At 38.2% G+C, this 21,713-nt stretch overlaps 1 protein-coding gene across 2 annotated transcripts; it reads right to left on the minus strand.

Moving 5' to 3' along the window:
- Positions 1–9,057: 9,057 nt before the first annotated feature.
- Positions 9,058–21,713, minus strand: LOC138334697 (uncharacterized). 2 transcript variants are annotated; one of them, XM_069283372.1, is made up of 6 exons: positions 21,565–21,713; positions 20,938–21,103; positions 18,501–18,840; positions 18,149–18,337; positions 10,841–11,433; positions 9,058–10,429 (listed from the first exon to the last, which is right to left on the minus strand). In XM_069283372.1, the coding sequence occupies exons 2-6, from the start codon at positions 21,030–21,032 to the stop codon at positions 9,361–9,363; spliced, it is 2,286 nt and encodes a 761-aa protein (XP_069139473.1). In that variant the 5' UTR covers positions 21,033–21,103; positions 21,565–21,713; the 3' UTR covers positions 9,058–9,360. The 2 variants fall into 2 exon arrangements, with proteins under 2 accessions (XP_069139473.1, XP_069139474.1); XM_069283373.1 differs by having other exon boundaries at positions 21,551–21,713.

The raw sequence follows: 21,713 nt of genomic DNA on the forward strand, positions 1-21,713 counted from the left end.
ACGAAGTATCATCCAACGTTTGCCTGACGGGAGGTAACTCACACAGGGACCTGGCACGAATATAGTAACGGTCGCGTGACCAACTATACCTGTTGCTACTCTGTACTGCAACCACAACTGTAGTACGGTCCGTTACCAAGTTCTATCTTGGACCCAGGCACTGTTAAACACAACGAACTAAATACTGCCTACAATATATACAAATAAATGTCTAGTCTACTTGACTCATAATCACATGTAAACAACTATATTCTGATTGCTTTACACCTGGTAAAGAGGACACTAAATCACTATGAACAACCTATGTTCCTGAACTATCTGTAATACCACCTAACTGTAACTGCGAGTCTGTTTCCTGCGTACAAGGTACACAGTACCACGATACCCTTACTGAGACACCTGTGACTACTACACCTATTACCGAGTCAACCTTTCACCGCGGCACCGAGTGCTTTGGCAAACCTTGTCTCACACAATTGTAAAATTGGGGGTTTCAGTGGGTTCCGCTTGGAGGGCCGGCTTCAACATACGACCAGAAAGATATTGATATCTTTAGCATCTTTTATTGTCGGATTTCTGGTTCTAATCAGTCCCTATAAAATATACAAATAACACTAATTAACACACAATCGAACGCACTCCAAGTGAGTACACTCACACTTACAAAACTCTCATTTAGATTCGGAGAATTCAAATATTATTGAACAATTTCACACATCTCCACAACAAATACAAATATCAGATTACGAGTAAAATTAAATGGATGTTTGATATTATTATCCAACACAACAACTTATACACTACATACCACGACCAAATAATACAAAATTATCATACTCGATCGGCAATAATCGATCGAGGAAAATATATAAAAAGTTACTGATATATGAAAAATAGATAATTTACTGATTTAGAAAGATTGAATTAGATATTCCAATAATTTATATTAGCCTAAACATATTTATGAAGTAAAACCATTATTCACTTACCCCGTGTATGGCACAAGGGACGTTCATAAAAAAACCTGTTATAGCAACGACAAAGATAATCGTCCTCTCTATCAAGAATCCCAAATAGAAGTGAAGAAAAGAAATGAAGTAAGGCGGGAAAGGAAAGAAAGAGTTAACGCGCATGTCGAGGTCAAGTGGTCAATGTCCGTAACATGTACATATATACTATATACATCGTATGTCCAGTATGCCTAATCGGGGCCTACTATCCACTATTCTATATACAAAGTTACACGCGACGAAACCGAAAGTAGACGCGGACTTACGGAAAGAAATACAAAAACACTGACAAATTCAATTAACATAATAAATTAATAACATATTAAATAATAAATAAACATTCTCATTTACCAGGGTGTCACATTCACCCCCTGGTGCAGGAATGTCGTCCCCGACATTCAAAGTACAATGTATAAAGACATGTAATAAAAAAACACGCAATTAAAAACAGGAAAATAAGATATTTCAGACTGAACTGCTAATGATCTTCAGTACAGCGTCCAGAATCTTTTCAGCCTCGGGCACCAATAACCCATTTGGAGCTAAAGAGGCCAGGTATTTGACCTTCCGTTCCCAAGGATCATCTGATGTCCTGATAGCTGTCTGGGAATACACAAAATCACCATCCCGATATCTGGCAGGTTTCCGCCGCGTTCTGGCAGAACGACGGACAACCGTATCCTCTACGCTAGTCACAGCCTCTTCGCGGACGTTCTCAACTTCTTCAGATTCGGTATCTCCTGAGGAAGACGAGTCGGTCTCCGCGGCATCCATGGTCGACTCATGGGTTTCACCGCAGTCGGTGGGCCCGTCAGTACCAGAGTTGGTACTGCCTACCACTGGGTCTCCTTCTGATGTTGTCCTCTCAGGCAAGTTGACTAGTTCAATATCCTCGTCACTTTCTTCTGAACTACTCGAATCTCTCTCAGGGTTGCTCTGGAGACGAGTACGGTCAGACAGACTCTTGCGAGGCCTTGACACTGGGACGGGTCTCTTTCCTTCATCTGTTGAGGTGAGATGTCCCACGGGAAGTAACATGTTCCTGTGGAGAGTGCGTCTCCTACCTACACCACTCTCCTTCTGCACTATAAAAACAGGAACATCTACGTTTGGCTGATCTACGACACTGTATATGTCTTCCTCCCATTTATCGGACAACTTGTGTTTTCCTTCGAAAACCACGTTCTTTACGAGAACTCTACCTCCGACAACAACACAACCTCCTCTTACTCGACGATCGTACACATCCTTCTGTCGATCCTGTGCGGAAGTAACATTCTTTACTGCTAGGTTATAGGACTCCTTTAAGCGCATCCTCAAGTCCTCAGCGTACTTTGTTCGCGAGTGAAAATGAGAACCGAAGTCCATTCCAAAAGCTAGGTCAACTGGCAGTCTGGGTTCACGCCCATACATTAGAAAGAATGGCGAGTAACCGGTGGACTCATTCCTGGTGGCGTTGTAGGCATGCACTAATGGTCCAACATAAGATTTCCAGTCACGCTTCTTATCCGGCTCCAGAGTGCCAAGCATGCTAAGTAACGTCCTGTTGAAACGCTCACACTGGCCGTTTCCCATGGGGTGATAGGGCGTTGTCTTAGATTTTCCTATTCCACAGAGCTGACACAGTTCCCTCATCAGATTACTTTGGAAATTTGTACCCTGATCAGAATGAATTCTTTGAGGCATCCCATAATGGATAATGAAGTGGTTAAAGAATGCTTCTGCTGTCGTTTTGGCCGTCTGGTTCCTGGTTGGTATCGCAACGGCGTATCGAGTAAAGTGATCAGTTATCACCAGGATGTGCTGGAAGTTACCCTTCGATGGCTCAAGCGTCAAAAAATCCATACATACCAACTCGAGCGGCTGAGTCGTAGAAATAGACACAAGAGGTGCTCGTTCATTGGTAGCTGATTTCCTCCTCAAACACCGAGGGCATGCAGCAATCCATCTCTCAATATCCACTGCCATGGAGGGCCAGTAAAACCTCCCGCGGCATAACGACAACGTCTTCGCAACTCCAAGATGTCCCATATCACTGTGCAAACTTCTGAGGACAAATGGAACCAGTTCTTGTGGGATCACTAGTAGCCTCTGTTGGCTTCCATCACTCCGAACCTCCCTGTAGAGTATGCCACGTACCACCTTCAACGAATCGAACTGTTTATAAAGGTTGGGATTCCATGCATCCTCCGGTACCTCCTTCCTTGTTGGTCTATGTCCGTCAAGCACATTTTCGATACACAGAGATATAACGGCATCCCTCCGCTGTGCAGCCCTAATGTCCTGATACTTCAGGTCGTCTATGCTGTCGCAGTTGTCTAAGTCGGTGGTTCCATTGGCGGCTAGACAGATGGAATTAACAATGGGTTGTTCATTCAAATTACAAACCGCTGCTACGGACTCCTTTTCCATTACCTCCTTTGTGGGTAACCGTGAGAGTATATCGGCCACTACGTTTGTCTTCCCGGGTAAGTATTTTATGGTGAAGTTGAAAGCCGATAACGCAGCTAACCAACGGTGTCCGGTAGCATCCAGCTTAGCACTGGTCAGAACGTAAGTCAGCGGGTTATTATCTGTCTGTACTTGGAATTCGTGGCTGTACAAGTAGTCCCGAAACTTCTCTGTGACAGCCCACTTCAATGCCAGGAACTCCAATTTATGGGCGGGGTAGTTCCTCTCAGATTTTGTTATCCCCCTGCTGGCGTACGCAATGACCCGTGATTTTCCATCCTGTTCTTGGGAAAGCACCGCACCCAACCCTCTATGGCTTGCATCTGTATGCAGCTCGAATGGCCTGGTGTAATCTGGATAGGCGAGAACAGGGGGTGTCGACAAGGCTGTCTTAAGGCAGTCGAAGGCCTCCTGCTGCTCCGCTCCCCACTTCCATCGTCCGGGTTGAGACGGCTTCTTAATACATTTCTTCTTTTCTGGAACAGGCATAACCTCTGTCAAAGGACGAGCAATCCGAGAAAAATTCTTTATAAATTTCCGGTAGTAACCGGCGAATCCTAGAAAACGACGAACATCTTCAGAGGAGGTCGGCGTTCCCCAATCTTTGATCTTCTCTATCTTCTCGGGATCAGCTTCTATCCCTTCGGCAGACACGATAAATCCAAGGTACTTAACCTTCTGCTGGAAAAATGCGCATTTCTTTGGTGACAACTTTATTCCGCATTCTCGTATTCGGGTAAGCACTCTATCAAGCTTCTCAAGATGTTCTTCGAATGTCTTGCTGAATATAATAAGGTCGTCTAGATATATAAAGCAATCCACCATGTGGAGCTCATCTAAACATTGCTCCATCAAGCGTTGATAGGTAGCAGGCGCATTGGCTAATCCAAATGGCATTCTGTTAAACTCGAAGAAACCAAGGGGTCCAACAGTAAATGCGGTCCGCTCCTTGTGTTCCTCAGCTATCTCAACTTGGTGGTAGCCACTTTTCATATCCAGCACAGAAAAGTATCGTGAGCCTGACAGGGAGTCCAAGATCTCCTCAATCCTAGGTAGGGCATAGGCATCTTTAATAGTCCTGTTGTTCAACTGGCGATAGTCAATACACATGCGTAATTTGCCATCTCGCTTCCTGACAAGAACTACTCCGGACGCCCATGGGGAATGAGATTTCTTGATAACTCCACATGCCAGCAGTTGTTGAAGATGATCACGGACCTCTTGTATCATGCCAGGTGGTATTCGTCTATGTCTCTGCTTAAATGGTCTCTCATCTTCCAGCTCAATTCTATGCTTAAAGGCTGTCGTATGACCAAGATCCAGATCTCCGGTTGAGAATATATCCTCGAATCGGGCTATGCATTCTTTCCCTCTCATCAGAAGAATGTCGTCAAGCAAGGGTGAAAATGTAACTTGGTCCAACACGCTCGGGCTAATCCTCTTGGTATCGCTGCCCACCAGCTGTTGTTGAATAGTTACCGGTTGCAGTTCACAAACCACGGAACGAGGACTCACTACAACTATCCGAGTAGTAATATTCGCAATATTAACAAATAAAGTTCCATTCCGCCGGTATTTATAAGTGAAGACCGTCGGTGACACATCCAAGTCCTCGGGCATAACAGAACCCTTGGTTGGTTGTAGCAGGGCACAGACCTCTGGATATGGTACTTCTCTGTCCAACTTACAAGCCAGATCAACTCGTCCATTGGGAGGAATGATGATGTTTCGATTCTCCGCACTCCTAACCAAAGCTAGACGGTTGTTACTCTGCGCTAACTGCTTCTCCCTGACTGATATGCATCGAAACGACAAGTACCATGGCGTCGTAAGAGGGGCTTCCTGTAGGAATCTTATACCAAACCATTCCTTGCACTGCTGCATCAAATATGACAAGACATTAGTACCAAGCAATACAGGAACCATGTCGTTAAACTCTGTATCTGGCACAACAAGAAGAAGACACTTAGTCTTGTCATCCACGTGATGCTTGTCGATTCCAATTGTAACTTCTATATATCCCAGGTAGGGTAGTAAGTTGCCTCCAGCCACCTGTATCCTTAATGCTCCATCCTTAAGTGGGTATAGAGGAAGCTCGCTGAGATGAGTACGATAAAATTTCTCGCTGATACTAGAGACAGTAGCTCCAGTGTCCAGCAAAGCCTTAGTAGGTAACCCTTCCAAGACTATATCTACTATGTTGCAATCCCCATTCAACCTATCCATAGCAGTCAAATTTTCTCCTACTTGGCGTTTGTAGCAACCCACGGACACGCCCTCACCGTAGGTCTCCTCTAGTTTAAATGACGCTGACTATGATCCATAATGACGCGACATCCAACACGCAAATGCCCGTACTGTCCACAGCGAAAACATTGCGGTCCGGCGTTCACCATGCCATCCTGACTACTATGTCCACCTCCCCCCTGATGAGACTGTGGTCCACCAACAGGCTGAAATCCTGGTTCATCACAATAATAAGAGGAATATGGTGGTCTTTCCTGATAATTACCACGTCGATGCTGTCCATTATGTGGATTATTCTTCCATCCATTCCGTCCTCTAACAGTGTTGTTACGATTCCGATATTGAGCTTGGGCAGAAGCATGATGTCCTCCAGATTGCTGATGTTGCTTAGTCTCAGGCTTCTTAGATGTCTTCTCAGTTTCCATCTTATCAAAGCGGGAGGTCAGCTGCTGTATCATGGCTTTCAACTCTGAAACTTCTGTGTTAGTCTCCGATGAAGTTGGTGTGACAGTAGCCAACATCTTAGTCTGAGGTTGAGAAGTAGTAGTCTTCTTGCTAGGAAGTAATCCCCTGGAATTTTCTAAGCGACGTATCGACTGTCTGAGCTGGTCAAAATCCTTAATAGTATCAAACTTATGGCCAGCTATGTCCCGTAGTACAGGTATCAGGCCCTCGTAAAATACCGCACACAGCATACTATTCACCTTCTTAGGCGCAATGGCCGTCCTCTCTACGACTCGACCAATAATTTCCTCTAAACGAAATCCCCAAGCTGCTACAGTCTCACCATCTGCCTGCTTGGCACTGTAGAATTCACCAAGTAGAGATTCATCTGACTCCATGCGGTCGTAGACCGTCTCCAGCTTGTCAAGGATAGTCTTCAAATCTGTCAAAGATCCTAGCCTCATGACAACTCCTTTCGGCTCACCTTTGAGCGACATCCTCACTGCCTGAGCAATGGCTTCCTTAGAATGAGACCCCTCGGCTATAAGGCATTTCAGTTCATACTTCCATTGCTCGTATGTCACATCTCCCTTGGAGGCAGGTGGATCCCCGGAAAAAGTTGAGAGGCATCTCTTCGGGTTAAAGAGCATCTTGTCTACACTAGACTTCTGATCAGCATCCAAAAAGGAAAGCTCAGGCTTCTCATCAGACCGATTCTGCACTACCCTACATGGGCGCCATTGTAAAATTGGGGGTTTCAGTGGGTTCCGCTTGGAGGGCCGGCTTCAACATACGACCAGAAAGATATTGATATCTTTAGCATCTTTTATTGTCGGATTTCTGGTTCTAATCAGTCCCTATAAAATATACAAATAACACTAATTAACACACAATCGAACGCACTCCAAGTGAGTACACTCACACTTACAAAACTCTCATTTAGATTCGGAGAATTCAAATATTATTGAACAATTTCACACATCTCCACAACAAATACAAATATCAGATTACGAGTAAAATTAAATGGATGTTTGATATTATTATCCAACACAACAACTTATACACTACATACCACGACCAAATAATACAAAATTATCATACTCGATCGGCAATAATCGATCGAGGAAAATATATAAAAAGTTACTGATATATGAAAAATAGATAATTTACTGATTTAGAAAGATTGAATTAGATATTCCAATAATTTATATTAGCCTAAACATATTTATGAAGTAAAACCATTATTCACTTACCCCGTGTATGGCACAAGGGACGTTCATAAAAAAACCTGTTATAGCAACGACAAAGATAATCGTCCTCTCTATCAAGAATCCCAAATAGAAGTGAAGAAAAGAAATGAAGTAAGGCGGGAAAGGAAAGAAAGAGTTAACGCGCATGTCGAGGTCAAGTGGTCAATGTCCGTAACATGTACATATATACTATATACATCGTATGTCCAGTATGCCTAATCGGGGCCTACTATCCACTATTCTATATACAAAGTTACACGCGACGAAACCGAAAGTAGACGCGGACTTACGGAAAGAAATACAAAACACTGACAAATTCAATTAACATAATAAATTAATAACATATTAAATAATAAATAAACATTCTCATTTACCAGGGTGTCACACAATGATCAAGCAATACGTCGCCCTATGTGCTTAACCCCTGGTATCCAAATGACACCACATTACCTTGTACTCGTCAGTACGTCGCCCTGTATTGCAGTGCCCCGTAACGTTAATCACGAAGTGATATCAACAGTGGAACCCCATCTAACTCAGCTGGGCCCTACTTATTCAGCTTGGTCACTGACCGAATCTCGCCAGAGCTTAGATTCACCACCCCATGTGACAGTCTAGCTAAACTGCTTAAGTTAGAATCAGTAGATTATTCCTGGTCTACAGAATTTCAATAATTAAATACTTTTATATATTTCAACTTTAATCAACTTTTCATTTGCTAAAATATCTTTCCTACATGTAATTGTAAATCTAGAAACTATCATCAATACTCCAGCCCTACCCATTTAGTCGTCATTAATTAATTAAAGAATCATTATACACTTCCGGAAATCAAGGGGAATAACTCTAATCAAAATATTGTACAATCATTCGCTTCAGTATATATGTATGTTATAGTATCAAGGACAAGGATACCCTGTGGTAACTCGTATACTGTGACAAAGCAATCCATTAAATACTGTGAAGTTGACCTCACTGCGGTATATTGGTGCTGTCTTTTTGCAATAGGATGAGGAACTCTTGCCGTTTTATAGTGCTTTACCACTGAAGTACATGTATGCTGCAAAAAACACGTCAAATGACCTTGGAAGAAAAGCCCGATCAACCAACAACTGCGTGTTACTGAAGTTCAGTCTACAATACCATTTACTAGTATATCAAATTATAAACTGTTTTCACTGACATCTGAATGTATATGGCTCTCATGTATACACATCCAATATTTCCTAACCTGAAATTGACCTGGAATTGACCAGAATTTCTGGTTAAAATTCTGACCTGAAAGGAGCAGAATTTAAGTCAATTTTAGGTTAAATAACTAACCTAAATTTCACCTGAAATTGACCTGAATTTTACATTAAAATTTGCTGAGGTCATTTTCAGGTGAGATTCTTGTCAAATTCATATGAAATTCTGGTCAATTTTCATGTTAGATTCTTAACCTGAAATTTACTTTTCAGCTCCTTTCAGGTCAATTTGACCAGAAGTTGACCTGAACTTGACCTGTAATTCAGGTTAGGAAATATTGGCTGTGTAAGATCTTAATAGAAATCAGAATGAACCCATTGTACTCGTAAGACTTCAAACTGAGTGGTACATTATCATTTACAAGTTTTAGATGCGCCTTCTTCTTCAAAAGAATATTCACAAGAATATTAGTGTATAAATCCTTTATTACATATTTGTTTATTAATACTGTTGCATAAGAAAGTAATCTGCATGTTTTATATAACCAATTCAATGCTCAGGAAATCATTACTGTAACAAATGTCACCACTTGAAGTAAAACAATTTTCACTCAAAAACAAATAAATACGTTCCATATATAACAATTAAATGTTCACCCGCAATTCAAATGTATCATTATAGAATAAGTTAATATTGGTTACCTCACACAATCAAACTTCATTGCTCTATTTTTCTGTCTGCACAAATCCATCTGCTATTCTATATTGGCTTCAGGAATTTTCCCCACTTTCATCATCCATTACAACCTTATTGTGATGTTGCTGACCAGTTTCCTCTAGAATGTGAGTGATACTTTCACCATTTCTATCTTCATTACCGTTATCATGTGTATTTTTCCGAGTGTTTTTCAGCGTAATTTTTATGTCTTGAGTGTCCACAAATGCTCTATCATCTGGAACGTCATGTGTTGCTGCATCGGTGTTACTGTGTAAGGGCATGCTAGCTACACGCTCTGTAGAGGTGGTGTAACTGTCTGTTGGCTTGAATGTGGTGCCCTCTGTGGGTGAGTAGTGATTGTGTGTGGGTATGGAAGTGGCGCCCTCTGTGGGCGTGGTGTAATTGTGTGTGGGCATGGAAGTGGCACCCTCTTTTGGGGAGTAGTGATTGTGTGTGGGTATGGAAGTGGCGCCCTCTGTGGGCGAGGTGTAATTGTGTGTGGGCATGGAAGTGGCACCCTCTTTTGGGGAGTAGTGATTGTGTGTGGGTATGGAAGTGGCGCCCTCTGTGGGCGAGGTGTAATTGTGTGTGGGCATGGAAGTGGCGCCCTCTTTTGGGGAGTAGTGATTGTGTGTGGGTATGGAAGTGGCGCCATCTGTGGGCAAGGTGTAATTGTGTGTGGGCATGGGAGTGGCGCCTTCTATGGGCAAGGTGTGATCGTGTGTGGGCAAGGAAGTGGCGCCTTCTATGGGCAAGGTGTGATTGTGTGTGGGCATGGAAATGGCATCCTCTGTTGGTATGTTATGATTACCTGTAGGTATGTATGTGAGGTCCTGAGAAGGTAATGGGCAACTTGTTGATGAGGTCTGATTGTATATGTCTGCATTAGACTTTGCCCTTGTCAATGATTGCAACACTTGTGTTATTCTGTCTAGTTTAGCATCCAGTTTCTGTTCTATTAGAGACAATCTGTTGTCTATGTGAGTCTGCAGTCGCAGTTCAAACTCTTCGATACAACTTTTCACAACTGTCCTGATGGAATCAGGTGTATACTTCTGTCCTCCTGAAGCTTTGTCCTGTGCCATCTGACCCTCCTGTTCACCAGTGTCACCAGACATTCCACTGTTACATAGACAATGACAGTCAAACACACCAAAGATATGGTATCATTATCGTAAACACAATTAAGCCAAAACAAATATCTGTAGCCATAATCTAATGAAACAGAGTATCAATTAAGTTATAAAGATAAATTTGAGGTACATGTATCGATCATCAGCTTCAAATGCATTTTGTAAATATCAAAGTACTTTGTATTTGTTTTTAAAAGACTATTCTTAAAACTCAACAAACTACTTAATTTTTTCAATCACCAAAGATCTTTATTTTCTTCTGGCTTTTCTGGGGTTTTTTATCAGGAAAACCGACAATGCAATGGTCTACAAAAAAGAGGTACCGTAATATATAGTGTATCACATTATGATTATAAAGAAGACATTTTAACACAGGATGATACCACGATTTGTGACTTACCTTTGAATTGTTTCTCCCTGTCCATGATAAGCCCCCGTGTTCGTGCCTCCACTGCCCACATCCTCTGGTGTTGTCCTCATCTGTGACACACTGCCACAGATATTCTGTAACATCTGATACATCTGGCCCTGTTCTGGAACACCACTAGTGGTGCCCTGATGGGATGAGCCGGAGTTTCCTAGACCTAGTAAGTGCAATGATGATGTCATTGCCTCAAGTGGGTTGGCCTGAGGAGCTGTTGTATTAGTTTCCCTCATTTGACTGGTAACTGTCTGCTGAAGGTTTGCTTCCAGTTCAGTTACCTTTTGAGGCCCATCCCTCAGGGCAGTTTGGTGAGTAGCTTCATGAGTTCCCATAGAGTCTCTCTGGCATATTTGTGTGGTATTGGATGCGGCACATTGTGGATCTGACCCAGTAGATTGTGTGGTACCAGTTCCTGTGCCCCTAGAACTTGAGGACCTCTGTGAAGGCACACTAGAGAACATTGACATAAGACCCATCAGCCCCATCATTCCTGGGCGAGAGGAGCCCGCAGACCGAGAGGAGGATGAACCAAGCATTCCCTGAAGTCCTGATACTGTACTCTTCTTGTTCTAAATAAAACATAACATGATATATAATCAATTTATGCTCAAGATCTTGCATTTTATCACCATCTGTAGGGAGGTAACTCTTCGATATGGACCATAAATAAAGAACACCTCAAACTGTGGAATAGTAAGGACAATGAATAGTCTAGGCCTAGTTGTGGCCTTTGGTACCATGTACCCTTCATTTATACACAGGGTATTGTTTAACTCCATGTATTATGATTATATTGGTAAAGTGTACCCTTCATTTAAACACAGGTATTGTTTAACTCCATGTATTATAATTATATTGGTAAAGTGTACCCTTCATTTATAATTATATTGGTAAAGTGTACCCTTCATTTAAACACAGGGTATTGTTTAACTCCATGTATTATAATTATATTGGTAAAGTGTACCCTTCATTTATACACAGGGTATTGTTTAACTCCATGTATTATAATTATATTGGTAAAGTGTACCCTTCATTTATACACAGGGTATTGTTTAACTCCATGTATTATAATTATATTGGTAAAGTGTACCCTTCATTTAAACACAGAGTATTGTTTAACTCCATGTATTATAATTATATTGGTAAAGTGTACCCTTCACTTATACACATGGTATTGTTTAACTCCATGTATCATAATTATATTGGTAAAGTGTACCCTTCATTTATACACAGGGTATTGTTTAAATCCATGTATTATAATTATATTGGTAAAGTGTACCCTTCATTTATACAAAGGGTATTGTTTAACTCCATGTATTATAATTATATTGGTAAAGTGTACCCTTCATTTATACACAGGGTAATGTATTATAATTATATTGGTAAAATGTACCCTTCATTTAAACACAGGGTATTGTTTAACTCCATGTATTATAATTATATTGGTAAAGTGTACCCTTCATTTAAACACAGGGTATTGTTTAACTCCATGTATTATAATTATATTGGTAAAGTGTACCCTTCATTTATACACAGGGTATTGTTTAACTCCATGTATTATAATTATATTGGTAAAGTGTACCCTTCATTTATACACAGGGTATTGTTTAACTCCATGTATTATAATTATATTGGTAAAGTGTACCCTTCATTTAAACACAGGGTAATGTATTATAATTATATTGGGAAAGTGTACCCTTCATTTATACACAGGGTATTGTTTAACTCCATGTATTATAATTATATTGGTAAAGTGTACCCTTCATTTATACACAGGGTATTGTTTAACTCCATGTATTATAATTATATTGGTAAAGTGTACCCTTCATTTATACACAGGGTATTGTTTAACTCCATGTATTATAATTATATTGGTAAAGTGTACCCTTCATTTATACACAGGGTATTGTTTAACTCCGTGTATTATAATTATATTGGTAAAGTGTACCCTTCATTTATACACAGGGTATTGTTTAACTCCATGTATTATAATTATATTGGTAAAGTGTACCCTTTATTTATACACAGGGTATTGTTTAAATCCATGTATTATAATTATATTGGTAAAGTGTACCCTTCATTTATAATTATATTGGTAAAGTGTACCCTTCATTTATACACAGGGTATTGTTTAACTCCATGTATTATAATTATATTGGTAAAGTGTACCCTTCATTTATACACAGGGTATTGTTTAACTCCATGTATTATAATTATATTGGTAAAGTGTACCCTTCATTTATACACAGGGTATTGTTTAACTCCATGTATTATAATTATATTGGTAATGTGTACCCTTCATTTATACACAGGGTAATGTATTATAATTATATTGGTAAAGTGTACCCTTCATTTACACACAGGGTATTGTTTAACTCCATGTATTATAATTATATTGGTAAAGTGTACCCTTCATTTATAATTATATTGGTAAAGTGTACCCTTCATTTATACACAGGGTATTGTTTACCTCCATGTATTACAATTATATTGGTAAAGTGTACCCTTCATTTATACACAGGGTATTGTTTAACTCCATGTATTACAATTATATTGGTAAAGTGTACCCTTCATTTATACACAGGGCATTGTTTAACTCCATGTATTATAATTATATTGGTAATGTGTACCCTTCATTTCTACACAGGGTATTGTTTAACTCCATGTATTATAATTATATTGGTAAAGTGTACCCTTCATTTATACACAGGGTATTGTTTAACTCCATGTATTATAATTATATTGGTAAAGTGTACCCTTCATTTAAACACAGGGTATTGTTTAACTCCATGTATTATAATTATATTGGTAAAGTGTACCCTTCATTTATACACAGGGTATTGTTTAACTCCATGTATTATAATTATATTGGTAAAGTGTACCCTTCATTTATACACAGGGTATTGTTTAACTCCATGTATTATAATTATATTGGTAAAGTGTACCCTTCATTTAAACACAGGGTATTGTTTAACTCCGTGTATTATAATTATATTGGTAAAGTGTACCCTTCATTTAAACACAGGGTATTGTTTAACTCCATGTATTATAATTATATTGGTAAAGTGTACCCTTCATTTATACACAGGGTATTGTTTAACTCCATGTATTATAATTATATTGGTAAAGTGTACCCTTCATTTATAATTATATTGGTAAAGTGTACCCTTCATTTATACACAGGGTATTGTTTAACTCCATGTATTATAATTATATTGGTAAAGTGTAACCTTCATTTATACACAGGGTATTGTTTAACTCCATGTATTATAATTATATTGGTAAAGTGTACCCTTCATTTAAACACAGGGTATTGTTTAACTCCATGTATTATAATTATATTGGTAAAGTGTACCCTTCATTTATACACAGGGTATTGTTTAACTCCATGTATTATAATTATATTGGTAAAGTGTACCCTTCATTTATACACAGGGTATTGTTTAACTCCATGTATTATAATTATATTGGTAAAGTGTACCCTTCATTTAAACACAGGGTATTGTTTAACTCCGTGTATTATAATTATATTGGTAAAGTGTACCCTTCATTTAAACACAGGGTATTGTTTAACTCCATGTATTATAATTATATTGGTAAAGTGTACCCTTCATTTATACACAGGGTATTGTTTAACTCCATGTATTATAATTATATTGGTGAAGTGTACCCTTCATTTATACACAGGGTATTGTTTAACTCCATGTATTATAATTATATTGGTAAAGTGTACCCTTCATTTATAATTATATTGGTAAAGTGTACCCTTCATTTCTACACAGGGTATTGTTTAACTCCATGTATTATAATTATATTGGTAAAGTGTAACCTTCATTTATACACAGGGTATTGTTTAACTCCGTGTATTATAATTATATTGGTAAAGTGTACCCTTCATTTAAACACAGGGTATTGTTTAACTCCATGTATTATAATTATATTGGTAAAGTGTACCCTTCATTTATACACAGGGTATTGTTTAACTTCATGTATTATAATTATATTGGGAAAGTGTACCCTTCATTTATACACAGGGTATTGTTTAACTCCGTGTATTATAATTATATTGGTAAAGTGTACCCTTCATTTATACAAAGGGTATTGTTTAACTCCATGTATTACAATTATATAAGTATAGTATACCCTTCACTTATAAACAGGGTATTATAATTATATTAGTATAGTGTACCCTAATGGATTGTCTAGCTATTGATCCATTCAATGTCTATTTTGGAACTCGTGTACCTACTGTAAATGTTAATATTTTCAAGGGTGGTTAATTTTGCAATTTCCTTCAGAAAACTATACCATGTGGTTTATTTTTGTGATGTAATGATATTCGTGTAAATTATATATTAAAAAAGAGTCTATCCTAATTTTATCGTAAAGTTTACAAAACATTACACGAGGGGAAATTTTTTACGATCGAGTGAACTTCACGTAATTAAAATGTACATATTCCACGATAGTATATGTATAGAGGTGTTGAAAGTAGTATACAGTTATTGAATGGGTATGAGGGAAATAGCACTTTTATTGACCCCGAGACATAAACTCTTTCCCGACTAAACTCATTCAATAAGTGTTTTATTATACCGTTAAGAAAAATGCTATAACAACTTTAAAGCATATCTCAAACAATAACAATATTTTATTGATAAAAACATCAATATAACAAACAACTTTTTAACACAAATACGTTAGTGAGTGACTTGTCATTCTACTTTGTAATATTAATTGTCACAGTGCAGTTATTTATATTGAAGTGTGTCGGAGTTTGACCTGTTGCTGTTGTACTTGTCTGCAGTCTGTTCGTTGGAATATCAAATGCATTTGATGCATTAAGTTCATACGCTGTTATATCTGCCATAATCCCTTCAAATTCATCACCAAAAAAGTCAGGAAGCAGCAAATCGGAACCACCTAGCCTGCCATTATTGTCCATAGGTCGAACACTACCCTCACTTTCGAGATTGACATTTTGACACTGTTTCGATGATTTTAAGGGGATCACATTTTCATTTAATATGTCCGAAAGTTGACGTTTTTTGCTTTCGCTTAACCTCTTGCTATACGATCGAATAGAGTTCTCGGATTTGTGTCCGCTTATGCTCATGATATGTCTTGCTTCAACACCCTTTTGATCTAGTGCTGTGATACAAGTTGCCCTTATACATTGTTTTGTGTATTTTGCCGAGAGGCCTGCATCTTTACTTAGTTCTGCCATAAAATTATTTAAGGCATTTTTACCTACAGGGCAGTTATCATACACCCATGTCGATGCTAACACTTTTTCTTGGTCGTTGCCAAAAGTTTTCATTGAGAAAATTCAATTTCCTCAAGTATTTTTCAACTGTAATCACTGGGCAATTTGGATTTCCTGGAAAATATGAAAAAGAGAAAATAATTAAATACAAAATTACCAGTATAACCTATCAGAGCTGATTCAAATTTCATTTTACAAGTGAATAATTAAAGTCATCCACAGTTCATACTTTAATTATCAAATTTCAAACTTTATCAAGCGGATGCATTATTTAAAAAAGTTACAGTACCTGGTTGATCATACATTCGTCCCTCTTTATCCTTATCTCTCAGGTCGTCGCCACGATGATTTTTTGTTTGACGACTGTTGACAGTCACATATCTTCTCCCTTCAGCATCAATACTGATCTGAAAATCGCTTTTCTTAATGTCTCTCAAGTTTTCTCTGCCCCTATTACAGAAATAATAAAGATACTCGAACAGTGTCCTTTTCTGTAATCCCTCCGCAGTATTGGTAGAAAAAATGTCACTCTGATACATCTTCTCCATGTCCTTCGAATCTATTGGGATTTTGTGTTTTGTATCGCCCAATCCTGCCTTTTTTTAACCGCACCAAGACAGACTTAAACATTTCGTTGGCTTTCTTAAATTGCTCGCCGTTTATTATGTCCTCATCTCGTTTCTTCATAAAATGCTTCTGTAAACCGTATCTGATGGTAATCATCGATTTCTTGGTATAGTGAGAACCATCAACTTTTTTCAACTCAGCATAAAACCTACGCAATAACCTGGTGATATTTTCACTTGTTCCACATTCCATATCATCGATAGTGCCCAGGGATTTTTCTCTTACGTAGTCCTTTAAAATATTAACTGCTGTTTTAACAACTTGCCGTGTATTTGCGTTGTCCCTGTCGGTCACCAATTTTTCGAGAGATTCCTCGTCTAGGTTGTCGAATCTGGAGGCCATGTTGTAAACAAGTTGTCGTCTGCAGCGTCAAATCTAGATCACCTAAGCGCTTTGTGTTTTTCGTTGAAAATGAGATACAGTCAGAGAGGTTCCGAATGAAGTACTACCAATGCGTTATCCTATCAAATTCATGATTAAGCAAAAGTCCGCGAAAACTTGAATGCAGGTGAATAGCTCATTTTCAGGTAAATATTTCGAATGACTATTTACCTGGTAAATAGCGGTTTTAAACGACAGGATTACAATTGGATTTTAATAGCATTTCTATTCTCTACTCATTATATATATAGTGAAAAAGGAAGCACAAAGGTATAATAATTGAGATTGTTATACCCCTATACACTCGTTTCTATATAATCTCTATTGACAAAAATGACAATAAATGAACTGTTTCGTCAAGAGGTCCAAAGAACTGTTAAAATAAAATCGACTGTTAAAATGTGCAGTTGGACCGAAGTGACGTCACACATACAATTCATGAAGCTAATGCATTGTTTTGAGTCAATGGGTATAACAAAACAGTTATATTCCTTTGGCCTCGGGCAACAGTTTGTCTTCGGGTCCAACAAATCATCTGTTGCCCTAAACCCCAATCAACAATTAACTGTATAATACTGTCACATCTACGTCTGTACTGTTATTGCATATTACAGAATTATCTCCCTGGGAAGTATGTATGAATTGTGATATATCTGGGCACAACTCATGATCACTGCTCTGAAAAATAGTATGTGATACGCATAAAACAAATAATGTAATGATCAGTACCTCCCACAAGGGCAGATATTCAAAAATTTATTTTTGGATTTGATTCTCAGAATATTCTTGGTATCTTATACCAGCTAGAATATGTGTTACTGAAAATCCTGATTTTTTGCAAAGCAAAGCAAAAAATAATTTAGGTTGTATTATGTTCATGATGATAAAACTGATAAAACATTTTTGGGTACCTCGGCACTCATTTTACAGAGTTGTTCAGATTACAAGACACACCGATATCTATGGTATGGCCGAGCAAAGTGTTATATTTATACACCAGATTGTTTTACCTGCTGGAATTGTTCCACTGACTGCATGAGATGCTGCGCGCCAGGAGACAGTGTGTCTGGATCAAGGAAACTCTTGACTTTATCCATGTTGAATGTTGGAGTGACCTCCGTAGTATCCTCTGCCTCTGGATTGAGGATGAGTACCATGTTGTAGATATTGAACTGCTTCATATTGCTGGTGCTGGGAAACTATAACACAAATCAATGGAGTTATAATTTAACATAAAATAATAATTCTTAATTTTATTTGGTAACTTATGTTCAAGAAATATAGCCAAGGCAGTATCTTGAGTTACAGTTTTCTATGAAATGTGCAAGAAATTTAATCAAAATAAATATATACATTATGTACCTTGACTGTAAAACCAAACACAGTTTCTCTGAGTCTAACACGACATGTGAACACATCACTCTGGTTTTCCCCTCCTTCTGCGTCCATACAAGGCACACGTTTTCCGCGTGATGTGCACAGATACCCCTCACAGGCATCGTAGACCTCAAGTGATCGTGATTGGCTGGCGATATCTAGTCCGAGGACACTGACTCGGTATTGTGGTTTACAAGTGATAGATAACGTGCAGGCTTCGCGGGAGTCTCCAGTCACCTGGTCATTACCGGGACATTCTAATGTCAGACAACTGTCCATCAAACTATTAGGTGGGATATAGTCTGTCCCAATCGCTTCCAATGACCTGAAATGTACAATAGAAAGAGTTAATTACATGTAATCTAAAAACAGATGATAGGATTATTAGTTGATCAGAAAGAAATACATGTCTAGGAGTAATGCTTCTTCCATATAATCAAAAGTTGATTAAGCAAATTCTTTCCATGATCATTGCAATTAGATATCGCTCAACTCCCAGTTAATATTTAGAATTCTATAATTTTATTTTAATATTTACTGTAAGTTAAAGTGGCTCCAGTAACTCTGTAAAATTCACTTTTGTCAAACTGTATCAGTTCTGTCAATTTGTATTTGGTTACTAAAACCAGAAACATACATGCATATTTATTATATATTTTATGTTATCAAGTAGTCCTGGAAAATTTATTAAAAGCGCTGCTGCATTGATGTCACTTTTTTTTAAATTTCATCGGAGTATGCAAGTATTTTTGTTTACAAACTGTGTGAATTTGTGTAGTGGATTGTCGTAAAAGTTTGCAAACCAAATATATTTAGGCAAAAAAAAAATATGTCTGTTAAGGGTTACCCAACTGACCCTAATTTTTTACCCCGACCCTAATTTTTTTACCCACTTTTCAATGAAAAAAAATAATAAAAGTCAGGATTTCAATCTCAGACTCCAGTTCTGGCAATTACTATAGAGCGAAAGACACTAAAAAAAATTCTCCGGACCTACCGACCCTACTTTTTTTGTCAATGCAACCCTAAACCAGAAACAAATATACATAGAGATTGGAAACTCCTTCTTTGTCTATGTTGACAGGCAGAGGGACCTCCAGTTTATAGGTATTTTCCCTTGGCTAACTACTTTTAAGTGTATTCTTTTAAACATGTTATTTTTGCATCAACACAAAGTTTAAACATTATATCATGGTTTGATGTGATCAGCTTACCCAATTGATGTTATTTGATATGATTTTTGAAAGGTTTTTCGAACATCAGGCATTAAAAACCGGAAATGCATTTTGTTTTATTAATATATAAGTTAAAATATTATTTTTTCTTTCCAAAATCGTACCAAAACCATCTGAAAATTACTTAAGTTTTATAACGTATCAAAGTTATTCTGCTGTATTTAACTATTCAAGATTTTATCTAAAAGCCCCTAGGGACATACAGAGGTAGAACGAATAATCATACCCTGCCTCCACTCCGGTTCCCGGCAGGGTATGAATTCCACCCCGTTGCCGCTAGTGTTGCAAGCCCCGCTGTGATCCACATGCGCACTTTGAGACTGATAAAATTATATTTTTCGGGTAATATCCTTATGTAACTGTATTGTTCTGATGACTAGGATCAATATGCAATTCACAAACCTTTCGATTATAATGTTTCATCAACTATTAGTGGTAAAATCCAAGGCAAACACAGCACATGTATAATTCTGTTCAAATACGCCGCCATGTTTGATTTACCGGAAACCGTGACGAAATGAAACGCTAAACAGGTAAAATATGTTTAAAAGTTTTAAAAGCCAACAAACTCAGAATAAACATGGTGGAACTGAACAAATGTAAGTATTACTTATAATTTAGCGAAAAAGAATATTTAAAATTCATGTTAAAAACTTTGTGACATTATATTTCTTTCGTAGTGAAAATTTGTAGGTCATTCAATATATGGTACTAGTTGCCATATTTGGAGCGCGAGACTTTCTAACGAAAAGCATCATGGCGGCCAAGTGAGCCGTGTCGGAGATGTGAGCCAGTCAAAACTGCTTTAAAACATAATTTAGACATGGAGGTTGGTAAATAAGTAATCGTTTTATGTTTAAAATGTTTGATATCGTTGAATTTAATTACAAAATCACATGACACACGTGAAATGCAACATTTTCACCGCTGGATGTTTTGCAACACTACGGTCAATGGGACGGAATCGTAGCTCTGACGACGACCATCTGTCAGAAATCTTCCGTCCGTCGTTCAGAGCTACGTCATCGCAGCTAATACAGAGGTACATCTGCCTATCGTAAAAATGGCGAAGTTGCCAATTTCTATGTATATATGTTTCTGCCTAAACAGACATTTTTTTTGGCCTTTCTTTAACGTATAGAAAATATTGCAATGCAGTTGGTGCTGAAAATATAACAACAACTTACCCGTCAATGCTGTCAAATTGGTAGGAGACAATGCATGCAGGGTCTTTGTCAAATTCCCAGGATGGCAGAACAGTGCAGTAATCAACACCAGCCATGAATGACCTACTTGTTCAGATTACAACACGACCCAGTCTGGTGCCGACAACATATACAAATACTTGTTTACCTGTGAAGAAATTAGAGCACAATTATTAACGCAGCGGTTCTATAAAATTTGTCTACAGTAATGTTACATGGACAGCTGATTTTCTCTATATTGTATCTTATATATTGTAACCAGTATTAGCACGTACATGTAGGTGTGTTTAGCGATGTGGTAAAGTACATAATCAAGTTAACCATGGCCGTGTAGGTCTAGCTAGGCCAGGGTTCCGCCTCCTTTTAATTCATGCACTGTTTACAGGTTAATTATGAGATCTAGTGTAATCTAGTTTGTGTATGAATTACAACTCATGATAGCTCAAAGAATGTGCTGTAATCAACGCTAAGGTAGTGTGCGATCCAAATGCTTGTATATTTCTCTCCCGAGATATTTTCTCAGTTGATCATGAGCTGGTCAGCATCAAATATGTCACGATTTGTCTCAGAAGATTCGCCAAGCTGGGCCCGTTACCTTTTCAATTTTACCTGGTAATGATGGTTCTTTCTTTATGTAATTCCGTTGAAACCCTAGTAATGATAATAGGGACCTTCATTTTGATTCGTAAACGAGAAAATATTAGTTACGGATAAAATTGTCTGCAAAACGTCCATGCTTTCACTTTGTTGTTTTTCAT

Source organism: Argopecten irradians, chromosome 11, assembly GCF_041381155.1.
Source record: "Argopecten irradians isolate NY chromosome 11, Ai_NY, whole genome shotgun sequence".
NCBI lineage: Eukaryota > Metazoa > Mollusca > Bivalvia > Pectinida > Pectinidae > Argopecten > Argopecten irradians.

Excerpts from the sequence above, each read along its gene's own strand:
- LOC138334697 (XM_069283372.1), bottom strand. The coding sequence starts at position 21,032 with ATGGCTGGTGTTGATTACTGCACTGTTCTGCCATCCTGGGAATTTGAC. Across the intron at positions 18,338-18,500 it reads TGTTTGGTTTTACAGTCAAG|TTTCCCAGCACCAGCAATAT; the intron begins GTACATAATGTA and ends TTTGTGTTATAG. Across the intron at positions 11,434-18,148 it reads CAGTGGAACAATTCCAGCAG|AACAAGAAGAGTACAGTATC; the intron begins GTAAAACAATCT and ends TGTTTTATTTAG.